This window comes from Pongo pygmaeus, chromosome 5 (assembly GCF_028885625.2).
Source record: "Pongo pygmaeus isolate AG05252 chromosome 5, NHGRI_mPonPyg2-v2.0_pri, whole genome shotgun sequence".
Classification (NCBI taxonomy): Eukaryota; Metazoa; Chordata; class Mammalia; order Primates; family Hominidae; genus Pongo; species Pongo pygmaeus.
In genome coordinates, this window is record NC_072378.2 from 88,626,497 (window position 1) to 88,650,105 (window position 23,609).

The 23,609-nt window shown below is 41.7% G+C and overlaps 1 protein-coding gene across 7 annotated transcripts; it reads right to left on the reverse strand.

The window, feature by feature from the left end:
- Positions 1-346: 346 nt before the first annotated feature.
- SRSF12 (serine and arginine rich splicing factor 12) lies at positions 347-22,344 on the reverse strand. 7 transcript variants are annotated; one of them, XM_054491105.2, is made up of 5 exons: positions 22,081-22,344; positions 11,436-11,542; positions 9,715-9,816; positions 9,407-9,548; positions 347-3,327 (listed from the first exon to the last, which is right to left on the reverse strand). In XM_054491105.2, the coding sequence occupies exons 1-5, from the start codon at positions 22,143-22,145 to the stop codon at positions 2,958-2,960; spliced, it is 786 nt and encodes a 261-aa protein (XP_054347080.2). In that variant the 5' UTR covers positions 22,146-22,344; the 3' UTR covers positions 347-2,957. The 7 variants fall into 7 exon arrangements, with proteins under 7 accessions (XP_054347080.2, XP_054347082.2, XP_054347086.2 ...); XM_054491107.2 differs by lacking the exon at positions 22,081-22,344 and adding an exon at positions 21,641-22,042; XM_054491111.2 differs by lacking the exons at positions 11,436-11,542; positions 22,081-22,344 and adding exons at positions 10,171-10,236; positions 10,965-11,308 and having other exon boundaries at positions 9,715-9,826.
- Positions 22,345-23,609: the final 1,265 nt, after the last annotated feature.

The window sequence follows — 23,609 nt, forward strand, 5'->3', positions numbered from 1 at the left end:
TAGAATAGTTAGATCTCAAGTAAACTTTACAAATAAAGTACTGGAATTAATTTACATTTAAAAATAAATTAGCCCAGTGGCCTAAAATTAAATCCGAGGCTCCAAATAAAAATTTCAGCAAATTCCCCTATTATCTGTTAACACCGAAAAATATCAGCTGCTATAAATTATTTATGCATTATTCCTGGGGAGAAAGCAAGCAAGCAGCTGTCATGGCAGTCTTTATTTTCTTTGACCCTAACTTATCCTCTATGATCCTGAATAAATGGTAGGTAGTACCCATGCATTAAACTTGGGAAGTACTTAAATAAATATAGTCTCTTTAAAAGAACTGATCACAGATGTCTAAAATTAAAACATTTGATTTATTAATAAACAACTTAAAGTATCTCTCTTAAATGGGCCAAGAAACAATTCTGGCAAAAGTGAACCCTAGATTATAGATATTCCCAGAAGACAATTTTCCAGGATACCCAGCCAAACAATTTTCACCTAGTCACAAAAGTCATTTTCATTGAAGCCTACAGTCATTTCTTTTTCTAATTCTATTCTCTCATTTCTTTCTAAACATGATTTTAATAAAGCATATACCTGTCAAAGACTTCTCTTTGCAAAAGACATGGGAACAGCAGTCAGGAAGAGGATCTGAAGCCCAGTCACTCTACAGATCCAAAGTTTATGGCTGTGTGCCCTTGTAACTTAGCCTCTCTGCATCTGTTTCCTTGTCTGCAGTGGTACTAGGTTGGCGCAAAAGTAATTGTGGGATATTTACCTCATAAGAGTGTTGATGGTTAAATACATGAGTGAATAACTTAAAACATATAGAACAGTGCCAAGCATGTACTAAATGCTCAAAAGAGTTTGAGCTATTATCATTCCAGCTTTTTCATCAAACCAAATGGTATCCTCCTAAGCAGCCTAGGGATTACAATGACAAACCTAGTCAGAGGTAAATCAAAGGATTAAATATGTTCAAGAATATAGAGATCAATTTGTGAATACAGAGTAAAGATACTATAATCAATCCCTAGTTATTATTTTTCACAATGGTACCTAGTTATTATTATTTTTATAAAGGGGTCTTGCTATGTTGCCCAGGCTGGTCTCAAACTCCTGGGCTCAAGCAATCCTCCTGCCTTGGCCTCCCAAAGTGCTAGGATTACTGGTGTGAGCCACTGTGCCCAGCCCCTAGTTTTTAAAATGATTTCACTTATGTGTATGAACCCAAACATTTTGAAAATACTAAAAATTACTATCAATATCTGTCTTACTCATTCTTCAGATTATCCTTTAGATTTTCAGTAGTGCCACATAATTTTATAACTAAATTTTATTATAGCAGAATAGTTCAAAGAGTTGTAGTTTTGAAATAAATTTTGCTATGATTAGAGAAAATCTATTCAGAAAGTACAATATACATTAATTTATGGCACTTGTCCAAATATTACCAGCATACAAATTATTGTGTAAGGTTGTTTCTTACATATGGGATCTAATATGCAAAGAAAACTGGAATTTGTATTCAAAACAAATAGAAGCAACACTGGCTCCTATATACTAAAAATATAAGACAGATTTTTTTCTTAAACACTCTGGATACAAATACTAACTGTATGGGTGAGCACTTTGAAGTTTTCATAATATAAGTCACAAAGTATACAAGTAGAGCTCTATAAATATATCCCCTATAATAATCATATGCAAAACCATTCTATCACAAACACTACCAAAACCCTTTGAAAAACATAAACTACAACACATTTTCAAAGAAATTATTAGTTATAACTACAAAAGCAATAAATATCAATAAAGTTATTTGGCTGTCAGAAATGAAGGGCAGTATAATGTACAATTCAAATATTGCAAAGTTGTTTTTTGAAGATGTAGTCGAGTTTCTTCTTCTTTTTTTTAAATTTTAGAGACAAGATTTCACCATGTTGCCCAGGCTGGTCTCAATTTCCTGGCCTCAAGCAATCTGCCTGCCTCGACCTCCCAAAGTGCTGGGATTACAGGAGTGAACCACCACGCTTGGCCAAGTTTCTTAATACAAGGTACTAAACACTCTTTCAAAAATAATAAGACTTATTCTATATAAAGTTGAGCAAGAACTCTAAAAAGAAAAAATTAAGCAACAGATGAAAAGTAGGTATGTGGAAATAATGGTATCAAATATGATTTTATACAAAATGTACCATTCTTCAAATGTGTAAGTCTTAATATGAATATTTTTGAATTGTGAGTGTTGCTCAGCCTAATTTTTAAAGAATTAGTCTCAAACCATTCAAAATCCAGTATTTCTCAAAAGTTCTGATATTACTAATGTGGACATGGTGCAGGATGCAATTTCATGTCAACTTACCTATACTGTTCTACCCAATAAAAATATAACCTTTGAGCTTAGGAGAGAATGTATCTTTTGAATGTTTGATCTCTATATATATTCTACTTTTTTGGAACATCAGAATTTTGTAATATGAACTAATATCCACCAGGAACTGGCCCAAGTTTAAACAGAAGACAAAAGAGACACAAGTGTCAAACAGCTTAAGTCTGCTCTATGCAATTATACAGTCATAGTTACTTTTTACATGAAGGTGCTTTAAAGTCAAAAATATTTGTGTAAAAGGTATTATTAATAGTACTAATACTATGCAAGTAGAATTTTAAAAATTAGTTCCAGTTTACTCATTTCCCTTGAAAAGTACCCTTCTGCCACAATGTAAATAAAAAATGGTGCATAAAATGGTGACATTAGACAAATCATAATTTGTAGTGTGGGCCCTTTAAATGGAGACCAAATTTTTATTAATCCAAAGCTAGAGATTTTATTTCTTCCATATGCCCAAAGTAACTAATATCAACTCATATTTTCTGTACGCCTTAAAGAATTTTTATTTAACATAATGAGAGTTTAATAACTTATATTAAAGACTGCGTGGTGCTCTTTCTGTTGTTGTTCACCAACTGTTTTTATGACGATAACTTCGAGATCTGGAATGTGACCGAAAATGAGAATGCTTTGCTGTTTGTACTTTAGTTTCAGAATTGGTATACCCTTTGGGAGATTTACACGGGGATCTTGCTATTGAGTCAGAATGTCTTCCATGTGATCTTGATTTTGTTCCTGAGCTAGTCTGCTTTTGAGGTGAACTTGACGGTGATTTTCCTATCGACTTGGACCTCCTTTGTAAGGACTTGGACCTTGACCGTCCTCTAGAGCCAAAATTCCTTCTTGGAGTTCTTGACTGCCTTGCTGAGGTAGACCGCCTTGGTAATGATTTGGAACGAGATTTAGACTGGCTATAAGAAAATCGCCTGTGTCGAGACCTGCAAACATCCATAATGTTAGAGCATATATTTCACACAAAATAAGAGATCAGGAAACAACACTTTCAGGAACTTACATACTTTACATAACATTAGTTATATTTTTACTAGATAAGCTAAAAAAATTTCTCATTTTATTATGCATGCTTTTGGTTCAAACATAAGTAACAAGTTTGTAATATTTGTTATACTAGAATATATGGCCCAAAATTTTTACTTTGCTAGACATATAGGGATCAGTTCTGAAAAATACACTGCATATTTGGTCTGGGTTATACAGCTCTTAAGAGGTACAAAAATCTGAAGAAAAAAGATCTAAAAAATCAATTATTTACAGTTCAAATAATGCTTATAAAAATAAAAATCTAGATGTAGGACTTTTGAGTCCTGCCATGACAGAACAGCTTGTATTAGACTAATCTTCCCATAGAAAACAGCCCTCTCTCTCTCTCTCTCTCTCTCTCTCTCTCTCTCTATATATATATATATATATATATATATATATATACATGTATTTTTTTTTTTTTGAGACGGAGTTTCGCTCTTGTTGCCCAGGCCACAGTGCAATGGCACGATCTCAGCTCACCGCAACCTCCGCCTCCCAGGTTTGAGCAATTCTTCTCTCTCAGCCTCCAGAGTAGCTGGGATTACAGGCATGCACCACCACGCCCAGTAGAGATGGGGTTTCTCCATGTTGGTCAGGCTGGTCTCAAACTCCCAACCTCAGGTTATACCCCTGCCTCGGCCTCCTAAAGTGCTGGGATTACAGGCATGAGCTACCGCACCCAGCCGAAAACAACTATATTGAAAAGCTACACAACATTTATAAAACAACTGTTCGAAGGCACTGGAGGATAATCAACACAAGCAGGAAGAACCTGAGGGATTACAAGCCTTGGCTCTTTTACTAAGACCATTTTTCAAATGACAGCATGGAGGAGTTGAGCCCAACCAGAAAATGGCTATTTGACTAAGCTGAAAAGTTAATTCAGGGCTACCAAAATGGGTGGGACATGAGAGGCAAAAAACTCTAGAGAAGAGTGAATTAAAGACCAAAAAGTACCTCTAAAATTTGCCTACAAATTCTCCTTAAATCACTGGCCATCTTCTAAGTTGTGTGTGTATGGGAAGGGATTCCAAGGGACCAGCAAAAAACCTGAATTCAGAAATTCAAGAACTGCGCTGAAATTTTTATCAGACACACGGTGCTGAGAGAGAGATTAGAGTTCAAACTCCCAAAAGGTCAATGAGGAACATTAGGCAACAACCCAGAAGGGCTACATTCTAGAGGTAAGGGCCATGCCCTAGGAATAAATTCAAAGCCAAAACAAGCAGCTTTAACAACGCCCAAAACCAAGCCTTAAGATCAAAGTGATCTGCCAGTACTCTGTCTGCCAGAAGAAAACAACTGTCTTTGGAGAATGATAATGTCATGCAGAGCCTCTATAATTTTTTGTCCATGTTCAACATGCTATGTAAAAAAAAAAAAACAGGCAAGAATAACTAAAAACTAAGGAAAATAAAAGGCAAAAGAATCATTCCCAAAGTGATTTGGATATTGGCATCATCAAACAGGAATTTAAAAAATTACTATGAGTAATATATTTAAGAAAATGAGAGGAAAAGACAAAACAGAAAAAAAGATTGTTTCAGTGGAAAACTACAATCTATAAAAAGAAACAAATAGACATTTAAAACTAAAAATATATGATATCTGAAATTAAAAAGTCATTAGATGGTCTTAACAGCAATCTGGATACAGCAGAAGAAATAACGAACTAGGCTGGGTGCAGTGGCTCATGCTTGTAATCCCACTTTGGGAGGCCAAGGCGAGTGGATCACCTGAGGTCAGGAGTTCAAGACCAGCCTGACTAACATGGTGAAACCCCATCTCTACTAAAAATACAAAAATTAGCCTGGCATGGTGGTGCATGCCTGTAATCCCAGCTACTTAGGAGGCTGAGGCAGGAGAATCACTTGAACTTGGGAGGCAGAGGTTGCAGTGAGCCGAGATCGTGCCATTGCACCCCAACCTGGGCAACAAGAGAAAACCTCCAAGACCAAAAAAAAAAAAAAGAAAAGAAATAGTTAACTAAAAGATCATTAGAAAAACATCCTACTGAAATACAGTGTGAGAAAAGGAATTTTAAGAAATCCATAAAAGAACACAACAGATGTACAGCATACACACAGGCCAGAGGAAAGACTGAATAAGGCAGAAGCAATATTTGAAGAGATAATAGCATAGAATTTTACAAAACTAACAAAAAGCATTAACTCACAATTTCAAAAAGCTCAATAAACCCCACATAGACAAAGAAAACAGTTACACTGGGCACATCACAGTGAAACTGATGAAAACCAAAGTCAAAGAAAAAATCTGAAAACCGGCCGGGTGCCGTGGCCTCATGCCTGTAATCCCAGCACTTTGGGAGGCTGAGGTGGGTGGATCACCTGAGGTCAGGAGTTCCAGACCAGCCTGGCCAACATGGAGAAACTCTGCCTCTACTAAAAATACAAAAATTAGCTGGGTTTGGTGGCGGGAGGCTGAGGCAGGAGAATCGCTTGAATCTGGGAGGCGGAGGTTGCAGTGAGCCGAGATTGTGCCACTGCACTCCAGCCCAGGTGACAGAGTGAGACTCTGTCTCCAAAAAAAAAAAAAAAAATCTGAAAACCTTGCCAGAGAATGAAAGACAAATTACTTTCAAAGGAGCAATCATAAGACTGACAACTCACTATGGATATCAGAAAAACAATGGAATGACATTTTTAAAGAGAAAAATAAAATCACTGCCAATATAGAATTCTGTCCTCAGCAAAAATATTTCTCACAAATGAATTTTAAATAAAGATGTTTTCAGACAAAAGCTGAGATAATTCACTATCAGCAGATGTGTACTATAAGAAATACTAAATATTCACTGCCCTGGTACTTCTTGGTGAGCTGAAAGAGGAAAAAAAGAAATACTAAATATTCTTTAGACTGAAGAAAAATGATACTAGATAGTAACATTGAACTAGATGAAGAAATTTAAAAAGCTTTCTTTGGAGAATGATAACACCATGTAGAGCCTCTTCAATTTTTGGTTTTGTTTGTTTCTGAGACAGAGTCTTGCTCTGTCACTCAGGCTGGAGTGCAGTGGGGTGAGCTTGGCTCACTGCAACCTCTGTCTCCCGGGTTCAAGCGATTCTCCTGCCTCAACCTCCCAAGTAGCTGGGATTACAGGCACGTGCCACCATACCTGGCTAATTTTTGTATTTTTAGTAGAGATGGGGTTTCGCCATGTTGGCCAGGCGTGTCTGACCTCAAGTCAACTGCCTCAGCCTCCCAAAGTGCTGAGATGACAGGCATGAGCCACTGCACCTGGCCTCTCTTGAATTTTTTATTATATATTTATACTGAAAATATATTGATGTAGAATATATTCTGGAATAAATTCACAGTCTTTTAGAAATCATTAAATTTCATTCATTTTGTAGACAGCTGTAGGAAGCAAAATGAAGAAAATGTCCTTGAAAAAAAATCCTAACATAGTAAAAGAAGGATGCTATAATATATTTGGACTAAAGAAAAGGGAGTTGAGGAGCAATTTTAACACTGTTCAGGAACATTTAGAGTTCTAACATACACATTCCTTGATATAAAGTTAACAAAGATTTACAGAATACCTTTTTTTACATTTTAATTAATTAATTTATTTATTTATTTGTTGTGAGACAGAGTCTTCCTCTGTTGCCCAGGTTGGAGTGTGGTGGTGCAATCATGGCTCACTGCAGCCTTGACCTACTGGGCTCAAGGAGTCCTCACACCTCAGTCCACCCTCTCCCTCCCTCCCTCCCTCCCTCCCTCCCAGTAGCTGGAACAGGTGTGTGCCACCACACCTGGCTAATTTTTTTTAGTTTTTGTAGACATGGGGGTCTCACTATGTTGCCCAGGCTGGTCTCTCAAATTCCTGGACTCAAGTGATCTCACCCTGGCCTCCCAGAGTGCTGGGATCACAGGTGTGAGCCACTGCACCTGGCCATAAGACGATTTTTAAAATGAGAAAAACTGGGGTCAGGGAGGTTAAGCAATGGTCTTCTAACAAGTACAAAGCAGAATAGCATTGCCCTGAAAGATGTGGTCCTTCTATCCTGATACTCCAGGATGATTTGAGACAGTCAAGTATTATACTTTACTTCCACTAGAAGGCAGAAAATGATGTGAATATCCACCTTATTTAAATCAAGCAAGAGAAAAAAACTGGTTCACTAAGGCTGTAATGCATTTAGAAACAATCAATCTAAATTCTTTTTTTTTGAGACGGAGTCTCGCTTTGTTACCCAGGCTGGAGAGCAGTGGCGTGATCTCAGCTCACTGCAACCTCTGCCTCCCGGGTTCAAACGATTCTCCTGCCTCAGCCTCCCAAGTAGCTGGGATTACAGGCGTGTGCCACCACACCCAGCTAATTTTTGTATTTTTAGTAGACACGGGGTTTTGCCATGTTGGCCAGACTGGTCTCAAACTCCTGACCTCAGGTGATCCGCCCCTGCCTTGGCCTCCCAAAGTGCTGGGATTACAGGCGTGAGCCACTGCGCCTGGCCTGAATATTTAGTAGAGACAGGATTTCACCATATTGCTCAGGATGGTCTTGAACTCCTGACCTCAAGTAATCCACCCACCTCGGCCTCACAAAGTGCTGGGATTACAGGCGTGAGCCACCGCGCCTGGTTCATATAATTAATTTCTGTTGTGATTCACTATTATTCTAATAGAAATAAACTCCTGGCTAGCAAAATAAATAACTTGAAAATATCTTTTCCCCTGCCCCCAAATTACTATTTAATATGTCTTCTTCAATACTGCCATACTTGGAATTTATTCTTGATAATTTATCTTTTATAAGTAAATTGATTTACATTAACTTTAGTCAACCACCTTTCACAACGGATTTTATTATATTTCTTTTTTTTTTTTTTTTTTTTTTTTTTGCAGAGACGGGGTCTCACCATGTTGGCCAGGCTAGTCTCAAACTCCTGGCCTCAAGTGATACTCCTACCTCAGCCTCCCAAAGTGCTGAGATTACGGCACCTGGACGTTTTATTGTATTTCTTACGCATTTAAACATTTTTAAAGTTGAAGATTACAAACTGTTGGGCACATTTAGGAAAATTTTATTTATCTAAAACTCATCACCTTGTTTGTTTTTTTTTTTCTGCTTTTTGTTTTGAGACGGAGTCTCACTCTGTCGCTCAGGCTGGAGTGCAATGGCGTGATCTCAGCTCACTGCAACCTCCGCCTCCCAGGTTCAAGTGATTCTCCTGCCTCAACCTCCTGAGTAGCTGGGATTACAGGTGCGTGGCTACCACACCCAGCTAATTTTTGTATTTTTAGTAGAGGTGGGGTTTCATCATGTTGGTCAGTTTGGTCTTGAACTCCTGACCTTGAGATCCGCCCGCCTCAGCCTCCCAAAGTGCTGGGATCATAAGTGTGAGCCACCGCACGTGGCTGAGTATGTATTTTTTTTTTACCTTTTTTTTCTGCTCACTATATATTATCTTCTCATGTAAAAAGATAAAGTTAAGTCTGTAACTTTAACATAAGAATTAATCCCATAAACCCAAGTTAAATAACAATATATGATAAATAGAGAAGAGTGTTATCTTTTAACAAAAATTGATTATGTTTGTACATTAAGCAAAATGACTCAGGTGGACTGTTTATAAAAACTTTAAAATATTTTCCAGGCTGGGTGCAGTGGCTCACACCTGTAATCCTAGCACTTTGGGAGCCTGAGGTGGGAGGAACACTTGAGCCCAGGAATTTAAGACCAGCCTGGGCAACATAGCAAGACCTCCGATCTCTACAAAAAATAAAAAAATTAGCCCGGTGTGGTGGTGCACACCTGTAGTACCTGCTACTTGGGAGGCTGAGGTGAGAAAATTGCTTGAGTCTAGGAGGTTAAGGCTACAGTGGGCCATGATCGCGCACCACTGCACTCTAGCCTGGGAAACAGTGAGACCCTATCAAAAAAATATATATGTATATCTATTTCCCAGAAAAAGAAGAAAATGAAGTTTTCAGTCCTCTTGTACTCACTCTTTAAGGCTGTCTGACCGCCTCCTATTTCTTCCCCATGAAGAACTTCTACTTCGAGTTCTTCTTTGGCTGGGGCTTCTTGATCTCCTGTGATCACTTGGAGAACAAGGATGACGTTCTTTTGATTTCATTTGGCCTGGTGCTGGAACATAAAGAACAAGACTTATGACATAATTTGTTACCTGAACACCACAGTAACAACCAATCAACTAGTAATCATTTACTGAAAGAATTGTAAATTAAAAAATCAGTCATCACTGAAACTCATTCTGCTGAATAAATAAAATCTAGCATTCAGTCACACTTACTTTTGCGATCACCTTGTGCAAACTGTATTTCAATCTGACGGCCACATACCCACTTTCTATTGAGGTTATAAAGAGCATCTTCAGCATCTCGAACATCTTCAAATATGACTAGCTGTTAAGGACACTTTGAACATGAGATATCAAGTAAACATATTTTAAAAGCATTATTTACATGTGAAATGAAATTAATAGGAAAATCAAGTTTTTAAGCTCACATCTTCAATATAATATGAATAATCAGAAAAAAAACTTTCACTTTTTCTCATGAAAACAAATGACCCATTATGTTTAGAAGAGTGAGTCTAAAAATAAAAAGAACAAAACAAACATGTAACTGTACTTTTAGTGTCTACAATAGTGTGGCTGCAGTATACATGTATAATTTGAAAACAAGAAAAACAAAAAAAAGTCCAAATTTGGCTAGCATTATAAAATTACAAACTGTTTAGGACTCACTCCCTTCTTTCAGATAAAGGATCCATCAGATTTTTCACTGAATATCAGCATGCAGAAGCCTTTATTCTGAAATTAAAATTACTCTTTCATTAAAAGGCTTAATTTTAAATTTGACATTTAAGAGACATTACTTATAAACAAAACTGCACATATACAAGTGAGTTAAAACCTGATTTAGTGCTTTAAAAATGGTATCTACTTTTGAACCTACCACTTTAAACGTTTATGTTTTTTTCTGTTTTTGAGATGGAGTTTCCCTCTTGTCACCCAGGCTGGAGTGCAATGGCACGATCTTAGCTCACTGCAACCTTTACCTCCCAGGTTCAAGAGATTCTCCCGCCTCAGCCTCCCAAGTAGCTGGGACTACAGGTGCCCGCCACCACACCCGGCTAATTTTTGTATTTTTAGTAGAGACAGGGTTTCACCGTGTTGGTCAGGCTGGTCTCAAACTCCTGACCTGAGGTGATCCACCCGCCTCAGCCTCCCAAAGTGCTGGGATTACAGGCGTGAGCCACCACACCCGGCCAAACATTTATGTTTTTACTACTTGGGATATAAATATAAAAGAAACATAAAAGCAATCTGTAAATATCTGGAATTACATATACTGGTTTGTAATATCCCACTAAACTTCCTTACGTATATAAATTATATAATATTAAACCTAGCTATAATGGAAATTAGCTATATAAAAATTAGTAACTTTTTTTAGGAGGTTGTTCACTGGTTTAATTAAAAAAATAACAAACAGAAAAAGCTCAAGATACACAATATAAAATGAGACTGGCAATTACCTCAATGTCACTTGATCTTGAACCTTGACCTTTACTCTTTAAGGCTTGCAAGATGGACTTTATAAGAGACGCAGAACCAACAAAATCAGACTTGGCTTTGACTCTGGAACTCTGAGTAAATGTAGGAAAGCCGAAGTCTCAACCTGGTGTTGGCTTTGTCTTTTGCTTGATAAAGACTTCCCCTCTTCCAGGTCTTTATATCTGTGTCCACCCTCCCTCTTTATTCCTTGATGCTTGAACTTTAGGTGCTTTTTGTCTCGCCTGCTGGGTTTATGCTTGGATTCTAGCTAACAGGTTGGTTCAAACTGGGGGGTGCTTGCCAGCTACTGTGGACTGCTTTAGATCTTCTGAGATAAAGAAATAAACACATTTAATTAGGCAATATTAATCTCATAACATATGCTACTGAATACATATACATATAAGCACGCATATACAGTATATTCACATGCACACAATAAAATAAAGGATATTGAACATAAGCAAATCCTCTCGGGCGGCGAGTGTAGAAGTCAAGTGGAATGTAAACGTCTACTATAGGGCCATATCGACCAAACTCACGGCGCAAGTCCTCAGGCCTGAAGTGTTTTAGAAATAAGGCAAAGAAATATGAATAGCTGGATTAAAATATTTTGCCTACAGAAATCCGCTTGAAACCTTCAAAAGAAAGAACATCATCTAGACCAGCATTATCTAAAATTGTTTTTTGTAAGAATCATGCAAGGTTTTGAAAGAAAGGAAAAAAACATTCTCAGGCCAAGCATGGTGGCTCACGCCTGTAATCCCAGCACTTTAGGGGACCAAGGTACGTGGATCACCTGAACCCAGGAGTTCAAGACCAGCCTGGGCAACATGGTGAAACCCCGTCTCTACAAAAAAATACAAAAATCAGCCAGGTGTGGTAGCGTGTGCCTGTAGTCCCAGCTACTCAGGAGGCTGAGGCGGGAGAATCACCTGAGCGTGGGGAGGTTGAGGCTGCAGTGAGCCAAGATCACACCACTGCACTCTATCCAGCCTGGGTGACAGAGTGAGACCCTGTCTCAAAAAAAAGAAAACACGAAAAAAACCTCCCTAGATTCTCAGACCTCTCTTGGAGGTTCTGATTCAGGAAGTATGGATTAGAGGCTGGAAATCTGTATCTTTACAAGCACTCCAGGTGGTTGTTACGCTTAATTTCCAGAAACACTGACCCAGCATATCCACCTCTCAAAGTTATTATAAGACCTAATAAGTAATTGTTTCACTAAGAACACATTCATTTTGCTTCACTTTAATTTCATGTTTATGTTAATCTTGTTTTCAGACAGCAGGAATTAGATTTTAAAGAAGTCCTAAAATTATTTATCAGGCTTTAAAGAAAAATGGATGTTTTAATATTAAACATAAAACAAAGTAACTACTGTATTCCCAAATCTGACAGGTATTCCGAGCCTGCTTATGTGCCTTCTAGTGTGATTAGGTACTTCAGAAGGGGTACCAAAAAAAAGAAATAGCATGATATTCATCTTCATGGAGCTACAATTTACCTGAAGAGACAAAATATTTAGCAATAATAGCTAACAGTTACAGTGCATTTATGTTAGCCAGTGTTCACCTTACAACCACTTAATTCCTACAATTTCCCTGTGGTTATTTACAGATGATATAGACAGATTACGGGTGATACAGACAGTTTTTCAGGTTATTTACAGGTAATACAGGCAGATTACAGGTGATACAGACAGAGTAACCTATCTAAGGTCACTGAGCCAGCAAGTGACAAAGCTAGAAATCAAATTTTCAGTCTCATACTGGTCCATCTTAACCACTACACCCTACTGCTTCATGGTGCTATCATAGGGATTCAGCATCAAGCTATGATCATAAAATGTGGCTCGGGAGAAATAAAGATTCAAAGATGACTAAGAAGCTTCTAGCTTGGACAAATGGAAAAAAGATGGTATCAGTGACAAAAATTAGAAGAGAGCTAGATCAAGGAGGAAGAAAAGAGGCAAAACAAGCAACTTTCAGGTTTAGAAATGCAGAATTTGCGGTGATGGTAGAACATTGATAAGAGTTCTATAAGCAACAGAAAATTGTGATTATATGCATATTAATTAGTGTGTATTAATATAATTATTAGAAGCCAGTGACTAAGGCTAGAGATGGGGATTTAGAAATTATTACATATAAGATTCAACAAAAATTGACTAAGCATCGACTATATGCCAGTAGCTCAGTCAACATTATGACATACTTTATTTCATTTAATACTCATAGAACATGTTTTACTATTAGTTTCTGAGGACAGTGACAATGTCTTTTTTCTTTTACTTATTCAGAATTAAGCAAATACTTATTGAGCACCTACTATGTGCCAGGCTCTAGGAATATAATGAGAAACAAGAAAAACACAATTCCTGCTCCCACAGACCATAGACTGGCATAAAGAGTCTCAACCTCTCCTGAGTACTGTAATCATCTGTGAAGGGATGTTACAGAGGCATCCCAACCCGATGCATTAATTCTGGACCTAATTAGTGTTTTCCATAGTGAGGCCCAGTTATGTTTAATTTTTTCAGGATTTCACAGGCAATTCTGAGACTGAAGGTTGAGAATCACTGCTAAAGCAGGTGTCTTCACCAGCATATCTCTGTACCTAATGTAGCTGCTGGGCACACAGCAGGTACTCAATATATATTTGCCTATCAATGAAAAAAGAATACATTACTGTTACCATTTAAGAGTTAAGGAGACTGAGGGTGAGAGAAGTTGCCTTGCCCAGAGATCTACACAGCCAGTAGTAGAGCTAGGATTCAAATGAAGGTCTTCTGAGACAACCAATCCCATCAACCAAATGTAGTGGCTAAGAGGAAAGGGATCATAAATATAAAGGAGGAGGCTGCAGCACTGTGTGCCACGGAGGTCAGGACTCTGGAAGCCAAGGGTGATGGGAGTCAGATGCAACAGGTCTTTTCAAAAGAGCCAATTCCCATTCACTGTCTCCACTCCCTCACCTGTTAGCTGTTGTTTTATTTTTGCACTTTTGGTATGATCTACTTCAACATTCAAAAAAGTACAGAGAATAATAAACACCCATGTATCTACCAACAAGATTTATTTTCTGGCCGGGAGCGGTGGTTCATGCCTGTAATCCCAGCACTTTGGGAGGCCGAGGTGGGCGGATTACGAGGTCAGGAGATCGAGACCATCTTGGCTAACATGGTGAAACCCCGTCTCTACTAAAAATACAAAAAATTAACTGGGCGTGGTGGCGGGTGCCTGTAGTCCCAGCTACTCAGGAGGCTGAGGCAGGAGAATGGCGTGAACCTGGTAGGCGGAGCTTGCAGTGAGCCGAGATCACGCCACTGCACTCCAGCCTGGGCAACAGAGCGAGACGCCGTCTCAAAAAAAAAAAAAAATATTATTTTATCAGTATTTGACATACTTGCCATAATTTTCAGTATTTTTAAAGAAATATTATATCCTTCTGTTACCAATGGAGGGTCTTGCCTATGAGTCCTCCAGGTTCTTGGCATTTTTAACAAAGAATTGGACAAAATGCACAAAGCAATGAAAAAATGAAGCAGTGAAAGCACAGATTCATTGAAATGAAAAGATACTCCACAGAGTGGGAGCAGGCTGAAGCAAGCCGCTCAAGTGCATTGGTTACAGAATTTTCTAGGGTTTAAATACCCTCTAAGGTTTCCCACTGGTTACTCGGTTACACCCTATGTAAATGAAGACTTGGCCCACCACCAGTCTGGTGGAGGGAGGCGACCAATTAGAGGCTGAAGCAAAGCTACAAAGTTACACATGAAGACTTGGCCTGGGACCAGTCTGATTGGTTGCAGGAGGGGACCAGTCAGAGGTACTTTCCATTTTTTATCTGTAATACAGTGCAAAGGGAGTAGCCTCTGATCCTTTTGTTACCTGGGTGTAGAGAGGTGGAGTTCTCCTTTTGATTCAGTTCTAGGAAGTCAGTGTGAATCGGCCTTAGGTTCCCTGCCTCCAGACCCTATTCTCCTGCTTCAGTATCACTAGCAAAGAAATTGGTAGGCTGCAGGGTATGCCTATCTCAGCTTCACTACATGTTCTTCAGAGTGGCCCAACCAACTTACACTTCCAAAAGCATGTGTTAGAATTCCCACTGTTGCCCAGGCATGGTGGCTGATACCTGCAATACCAGCAGTTTGGGAGGCCAAGGTGGGAGGACTGCTTGAGCCCAGAAGTTCAAGATCAGCCTGAGCAACACAGTGAGACCCCCATCTCTACAAAAAATAAAAAAAATTAGCTGGACATGGTGGCTATAATCCCAGCTACTCAGGAGGCTGAGGAAGAAGGATCACTTGAGCCCAGGAGTTTGAGACTGCATTGATCTATGATCATGTTACTGCACTCCAGTCTGGGAGACAGGGTGAGACTTGTCTTTTTTTTTTTTTTTTTAGAGATGGAGTCTTGCTTTGTCACCCAGACTGGAGTACTGTGGCACAATCTCAGGTCACTGCAGCCTCCACCTCCCAGGTTCAAGCTATTCTCGTGCCTCAACCTCCCAAGTAGCTAGGATTACAGGCATGTGCCACCACACCTTGCTTATTCTTTCTATTAGTAGAGATGGGTTTTGTTATGCTGGCTTTTAAAATTCCTCTTGAAAATATGTTGTAGTTTTTGGTGCAAAGGGTTCTGCATGTTTTTTGTTAACTGTTTTCCTAAGTAAGTATGCCTTTTGATGCTATGGTAAATGCAACTGTTTTTTAAAATTGTCACTGTTTCAATTGTTTGCTGTTAATATATAGAAATAAAGTTTTTGTAAATTTACCTTATATCCTCATAACTTACTAAACTTATTAGTTCTAGCAGTTTTCTTGTTCATTCCCTAGTATTTTCTATGTAAGCAAATATGTCACCTAAGAATGGTTACTTTTATCTTTCCAATTTTTGTATTTTATATCTTTTTTCTTGCCTTGTTGCACTGGGTTAGGACCTGCAATAAAACGTTGGAGGTTGTGAGAGTGGCATTCTTTTCTTGTTCCTGATTTTACAAGGAAAGCATTGTCTTTCATCATTAAGTATGATGTTAGCTATGTTTTTTATAGCTGACATTTATTAGGTTAAGAAGTTCTCTTCTATTCCTAGTTTGCTCACACGTTTTGTTTTTTTTGTTTGTTTTTGGAGACAGGGTCTCAGGTCTCACTCTGTCACCTAGACTGGAGTTCCATTAATACACTATATTTGACATTAAAAAATTATTCCTTTATGCAGTACAAAAGCAAAGATATTATTTTTCCTAAGCCACATCTTGTTTCACCAGTGAAAAGAAACATAACACAAATTTTAAAACTATTTATTTTGAGACCGAGCCTCACTCTGTTGCCCAGGCTGGAGTGCAAGGGCGTGATCTCGGCTCACTGCAACCTCCTCCTCCCCGGTTCAAGAGATTCTTGTGACTCAGCCTGCCGAGCAGCTGGAATCCTCAGGTGAACCGCCCGCCTCGGCCTCCCAAAGTGCTAGAATTACAGGCATGGGCCACCTCTCCCGGCCTAAAACTTATTTTTGAAATTTCTTCAGTTCTTGTGTTCAATTTCATTTCTGTCAAATTTTACACTAATTCACAAAGCCTTTTAGTGTCTTCTGCTTTTAATTTTTTTAAAATTTGTTTTGTTTTAAAACATTCTTAGTAAATAAAATTTGAAAAATATTTGAAAAAAGGAAGAGGAAAAGTAAGTCCTACTGTCCAAATTAATTTCTTTCTAGTCTCATTTTCTTTTCTTTTCTTTTTTTTTTTTTTTTGGAGACAGGGTCTCGCTCTGTTGCCCAGGCTGCAGTGCAGTGGTGATATCATAGCTTGCTCCAACCTTGAACTCCAGTACCTAGGACTACAGGCACGCATCACCATGCCCGGCTAACTTTTTTTTTGTTTTTTTTTGTAGAGATGAGGCCTTGCTATGTTGCCCAGGCTGGCCTTGAACTCCTGTCCTCAAGGGATCCTCCTGCCTTGGCCTCCCAAAGCACTGGGATTACAAGCATAAGCCACTGAGCCTGGCCCTAGTCTCATTTTCCATATATAGTTTTTTCCGTTTTTCATTTTTTAATATAGTTATGCACCACATAACAATGTTTCAGTCAATGATGAACCATATATATCATGGTGGCCCCATAATCTTATAACAAAGCTGTCCTAGACAGGTGTACCTTTTAAAAAATCTTTTACACCATATTTTTAGTGTCTTTTCTATGTTTAGATACAAGTAGGTAAATGTCTTACAATTGCCTACAGTATTCAGTATTGTAACATGCTGTACAGGTATGTAGCCTAGAAGCAACAGGCCACACCACATAGCCTAGGTGTGTAGCTGGCTTTACTATGTAGTAGGTTTGGGTTTGTACAACAACAAAATCACCCAATGGATTTGTCAGAACCTATCTCTGTCCTTAACTGATGCATGACTGTAACTGAAATCATGCTGTGTATATAATTTTACATATGTTTTATTTAACATTTTATCCCAATGATTTATTTTTTTTTGAGACACAATTTCACTCCGTCACCCAGGCTGGAGTGCAGTGGCCGGTATTGGCTCACTGCAACCTCTGCCTCCCAGCTTTATGCGATTCTTCTGCCTCAGCCTCCCTAGTAGCCGGGACTACAGGCGAGTGCCAACACGCCCAGCTAATTTTTATATTTTTAGTAGACACAGGGTTTCACCATATTGGCCAGGCTGGTCTCGAACTCCTGACCTCGTGATCCGCCCACTTCGGCCTCCCAAAGTTCTGGGATTATAGGCGTGAGCCACCGCACCCAGCCCAATTTTTTCTATTATTAGTAGAGATGGAGCTTCACTATGTTAGCCAGGCTCGTCTCGAACTCCTGACCTCAAGTGATCCACGCGCCTTGGCCTCCCAAAGTGCTGGGATTATAGATGTGAGCCACTGTGCCAGGCCCCAAAGATTTTGTTTATAAGCATACTAAATGTTAAAGCCTATTTATTTATTTATTTATTTTTGAGACAGAGTCTCACTCTCACCCCCGCAGTGCAGTGGTGCAATCTGGACTCACTGCAGCCTCGACCACCTGGGCTCAGGCGATCCTCCCACGTCAGCCTCTCAAATAGCTGGACTACAGGTGCGCCCTACCACACCTGGCTAATTTTTGTATTTTTTGGTGAGACAGGGTTTTGCTATGTTTCCCTGGCTGGTTTCAAACTCCTGAGCTTAAGTGATCCACCCGCCTCAGCCTCCAAAAGTGCTGGGATTACAGGCATGAGCCACTGTGCCCTACCCTTAAAGCTAATTTAAAAAGTGTCTACGTGTCACATTGCTAGTTAACTTATACTGTATACTACTTTGTACTAAAAGGTTAATACAGATTACATGTGATGATTCTAATTTCATATCATCACTCACCTGCTATTCGATCTTAGGCAAAATACTTAACCTAAACGTTGGTTTCTCATCAGTAAAATGGGGTTAATAAAGAACATACAGCCAGGCACAGTGGCTCATGCCTGTAATCCCAGCGCTTTGGGAGGCCGAGGTGGGCGGATTACCTGACATCAAGAGTTCGAGACCAGCCTGGCCAACATGATGAAACCCCGTCTCTACCAAAAATACAAAAATTAGCCAGGCATGGTGGCACACGTCTGTAATCCCAGCTACTCGGGAGGCTGAGGCAGGAGAATTGCTTGAGCCCAGGAGGCGGAGGTTGCAGTGAGCTGAGATCGTGCCACTGCACTCCAGCCTGGCTGACACAGCAAGACTCTATCTCAAAACAAAACAAAAAAAAACCCACCATACATTATAGGGTTACTGCAAAAATTTAATATATGTAATGTTTTTAGTATGGCACCTAGTACACCGTGAGTATTCAACAAATGTTAGAGATTTCATTCATGTAATATAATCCTGTAGATTTTGATTGTCTGCCAGTGGCAGAGCTAAAAAAAAAAAAAAAAGTGAAAAAACGGAAAAGAAAATCAGTCAATCTCAACTATCAGTCTCACTCACTGGTGAATGAAGTACATAGATCAGAGATCAGGTGTCACCTGCAGATGTGTTTTATTTGGCCTGCATGACGTTTAAACATTTTAAAAATGTGTATAAATATGAAATTGCCAATATTTTACTGCTTTTTTCTTTTAGTTTTTGAGACAGAGTCTCGCCCTGTCGCCCAGGCTGGAGTGCAATGGTACGATCTCGGCTCACTGCAACCTCCACCTCCCGGGTTCAAGCGACTCTCCTGTCTCAGCCTCCCGAGTAGTTGGGATCATAGGTGCGCACCACCACGCCCAGTGAATTTTTGGTATCTTTAGTAGAGATGGTGTTTTACCATGTTGGCCAGGCTGGTCTCAAACTCCTAACTTCGTGATCTGCCCACCTCGGCCTCCCAAAGTGCTGGGATTACAGGCGTGAGCCACCACGCCCAGCCACAGCTTTTATTTTTTTAGACTCTCTAAAGGTCTCTCTGTCCACCCATGCTGGTGTACACTGGTGTGATCATAGTTTACTGTAACCTTGACCTCCCGGGCTCAAGTGATCCTCCCACCTCAGCTTTCCCAGTAATTGGGACTACAGGTGTCATACACCAGGCTATATTTTACAGCTTTCTTTTATTTATTTATTTTTTGAGACAGAGTCTCACTCTGTCGCCCAGGCTGGAGTGCAGTGGCCTGATCTTGGCTCACTGCCAACCTCCACCTCTGGGGTTCAAGCGATTCTCGTGCCTCAGTCTCCTGAGTAGCTGGGATTACAGGGGCCAGCCACCACACGTGGCTAATTTTTGTGTTTTAGTAGAGACGGGGTTTCACCAGGTAGGCCAGGTTGGTCTCAAACCCCTGACCTCAAGTGATCCGCCCAACTCGGTCTCCTAAAGTGCTGGGATTACAGGCGTGAGCCACCGCGCCCAGCCTTATATTTTACAGTTTTCATATCTACAAATGCGGTTTTCTTTTTTCTTTTCTTTTTTTTTGAGACGGAGCCCTCGCTCTGTCTCCCAGGCTGGAGTGCAGTGGCGCGATCTCGGCTCACTGCAAGCTCCGCCTCCCGGGTTCACACCATTATCCTGCCTCAGCCTCCCGAGCAGCTGGGACTACAGGCACCTGCCACCAGGCCCGTCTAATTTTTTGTATTCTTAGTAGAGACGGGGTTTCATCGTGCTAGCCAGGATGGTTTCCATCTCCTGACCTCGTGATCCGCCCGCCTCAGCCTCCCAAAGTGCTGGGATTACAGGCGTGAGCCACCGCACCCGGACACGAATGGGATTTTCATATGATTCAACTTAATGCTAACATCTAAAGACTGAGATTACACATACAAAATCCAGATTTCTGATTTCTCTTTACAACTAGTAAGATATGTCAACAATAAGTCCAGATGTCTACATGGCAGCTGTGAGCTGGAGCCTAGAGGCAGATGCTGCTCCTTTTAGATGGCACATTTCCTTTTCTATTTGCTATTCCATTTCTATTTGATAGTCCACACCATCCTACTGTGCCTTATAGGCTGGCAGCTTCACTCGTTTATATTACCCTGGCTGGCCCTTGTGAACCATTAGAATTGGAAACCTCTGATTTTTCTAGACACCCTGAAGAGGCTTGATGCTTATTCCATTTTCAAGTTGTCTGTTCAACTGCAAGGTTTTTTAATTCTGCCCAAATCATTCGAATTATGTTCGTGTTTTCTATGTAATACATTGATAAAAAGGCTGAGAGAAGAAATGTAAACAAGGCACCTTTTAGATTTTAACTAAGATGTATTAACCACAGCATATAGTTGTGATACATGTACTTGGGGTGATCAAATAAAAAATACTTGGCCGGGCACGGTGGCTCATTCCTGTAATCTCAGCGCTTTGGGAGGCCGAGCTGGGCGGATCACTTGAGGTCAGGAGTTGGAGATCACCCTGGCCAACATGACGAAACTTCGTCTCTACTAAAAATACAAAAATTAGCCGGGTGTGGTGGCACATGCCTGTAATCCCATCTACTTGGGAGGCTGAGGCAGGAGAGTCGCTTGAACCCGGGAGGCAGAGGTTGCAGCGAACCAAGATCGGGCCATTGTACTCCAGCCTGGGGGACAAGAGCGGGACTTTGTCTAAAAAAAAAAAAAAACTAAAAAATAAAAAATACTTAACGTTTATTTACTCCTCAAAGGTAAATTATAATACTCATCTCAGATGACTATGGAGTCAAGAGCTCCATATATCTGTACCTGTCTGGCCCCAGGTAAATCATTAGAACTCTTAGTTTCCGCTCTCCCTTATGTACAATAAAACAGTACTGCATAGGTAAAAGGTTGGGGGGAAGTAAATGAAGTAAGCCCAGTGAAGTGAGAATGTCTATTAACACCGTTCCCTCTCCCCCCGCCCCCAATTTCTCCAGCTCCATTAAGGAAGGAAGTGCTATATGAAAAAGTCATTCCTTAATATCTGTGTTCAGACACTCTGTAGACACAATTCTCAACAGAGGAGTGGGGCATCAGAATCAACCAGGTGAGTCTATACTCACGCCCTTAAAAAGGGTGTTAATACTGGACTCAGAACTTTAAAGAAAAACGCACTGATCTCATTCATTGAAGTTATTTTTTGTATGCAGAAAAAATTGTGTGAATAAAATGCAAGCAGCACCGTCTGTAAGTAGACCAGAACTGGGGGAAAGAAACTGTAAGGCCCGAGTACGCATTATGGTACAGAACGTTCTCACCAGCCCCAATTCCTCTTCATCTAGGAGGGTTGGACGCGCGATTTTATCGGGGCACGGCGACAAAGGGGCTGAAACGCGGGCACTCGCTGGAGCGCAAACCCTCCCGGCTCCAGGCGGGGAGCGACCTGGGCTCCGGAGAGGGGCGCCCCGTGCCCCACGGCCCGCCGGCTGCGGTGCTGAGGCGCGGAAAGCGACGCGGGCCCGGGACACGATGTGCACTGCGCCTGGGCTGAAAGCTGGCCGGGAGGGCGGAGGCGCGAGTTCCGCCCAGGCCGCGGAGTAGTCCGAGGGCTCACACCTCCCCCAGCGGCGCAGCCTGGGCCCGCGGGGAGGCTCCGCGCAGCCCCGCCGGGCCTCCGCCGGGCCTCGGCCGGGCTCCGCGGCGCGGCTGTTACCCCGCCCGTGCTCCGCGCCCCCAACCTGCAGCCGCGGCCGTTCACCTGGTGGCGTCCGCGACGTTCCTGATGAACAGGGAGGTGTTGGGGGGCCTCGTGTAGCGAGACATGACCGCTTCCTCCGTTCCCTCCGGGTCTGCCCGCGGCCGCTGGGCTCGCTCGGTCTCCCGCTACCGCTGCTACCGCCACAGGAGCTCCGCCGGCCCCCGGCGCGACCCCCACCCCTCGGCCTCAGACCCGCCAGCGCGCAGCCGCAGAGGCCGGCGCAGAGGGGGCGCAGCGCGGCGCCAGCCTGGACGCACGGGCCGGGGGCGGGGGCGGGGGCGGTGCCGGCGCGGCCCACCGAGGGAATCTCGAAGACTGGAGCGCGGCCGTTCCGAGGCCCTGTGGGATACGGGTATGGGGGGTCCTGGAGTGCGACGGGATTTGGGGAGGGGGCGGCGAGGGCCAGTGTATGTCAGGAGGGCGGAGGCAAAGAGGGGGCTTAAGGCCGCGGCGGGGACGCCAGGGGTTAGAGGACCCAGAGGTGGTGGCGGGGCTGCGGCTAGGCAGAGGTCGGGGCAGTGAGAGCCGCGTTCAACCGCGCCCCCGCCCAGCCGCTGCGGCACTCAGCGCATCGTCCTGATCCCAGGATCTTGGCAGTTGGTAGGCCTCCTGCCCCTCTGGCCTTGAGCCTTAGGCTTTGCAACTGCGAGGTCTCGGTTTTGTTGGGATTTGTTTTTTGATAGAGACGGGGTCTGGCTGTGTTGGCCAGGTGGTCTCAAACTCCTGGGCTCAAGCCTCTCCCGCCTCGGCCTCCCAAAGTGCTGGGATTACAGGTGTGAGCCACCGCGCCTGGCCTGTTGGATTTTTAAGTATTATATGATTCTTCATCCTTTATTCACTTGGGGCATAACACACAGCTGTGAGTACATTCATTCAGATGTTTATTGAGTGTCTACTATGCACCAGGCGCTTAGCGTGGGATATAGCAATGAACAAACAGGCCAAGCCCCGCCCTCTGAGCTTACATTCTAGAGGCGGGGACAAACGAATGTACAAATGAATACATGATGTAGAAGACAACAGTTAAAATGCAGGGACAGTTAAGCAAAATTTAAATTACCCTCTCCCCATTCCCCCAAAATGTTGTAGCCCATCCCCTTCTAGTTAGACTCTTGTCTTCGCCTTGCTCCTGTGGCCGGCAGGCATAGCCTGTTATTCAGGGCTGGGACTGTAACCAGGCAACTCCTAAGTGTGAAGAGTGCCCCTTTTCGCTCTCAGAAGTGGTAGGCTTTGAAGAATACATGTCGTGGTCACCCTTCTAGCTCACAGCCCTCCCAGAGGCTGTGGAGGTTCCTGGGTCTGCAGCTGTACTGGAACGGTGGCTATTCTTTCATTCAGAAGGGATTACTCTGGCACTGCAGGCACAGGGCTAGACTGGCACCGTGCCTATTCCCCTGGAGCTTAGAATTTGGTAGGGAGGCAGAATCTAACAATCACACTGGTAAAGATACAAGCTATGATACAGGGCTATGAAAAGAACTATATGCTGCTGAGAGCAGGCATTGTGGGATGGTGAGCAAGGCTAGAGG

What these genes read in the sequence shown, in the direction of transcription:
- SRSF12 (XM_054491105.2), bottom strand. Translation starts at nt 22,145, where the DNA reads ATGTCTCGCTACACGAGGCCCCCCAACACCTCCCTGTTCATCAGGAAC. An exon ending in AGGATTTGCTTATGTTCAAT is followed by an intron (nt 9,817 to 11,435) that starts ATCCTTTATTTT and finishes AGCTAGTCATAT; the next exon opens with TTGAAGATGTTCGAGATGCT. An exon ending in TGCACAAGGTGATCGCAAAA is followed by an intron (nt 9,549 to 9,714) that starts GTAAGTGTGACT and finishes TTTATGTTCCAG; the next exon opens with CACCAGGCCAAATGAAATCA.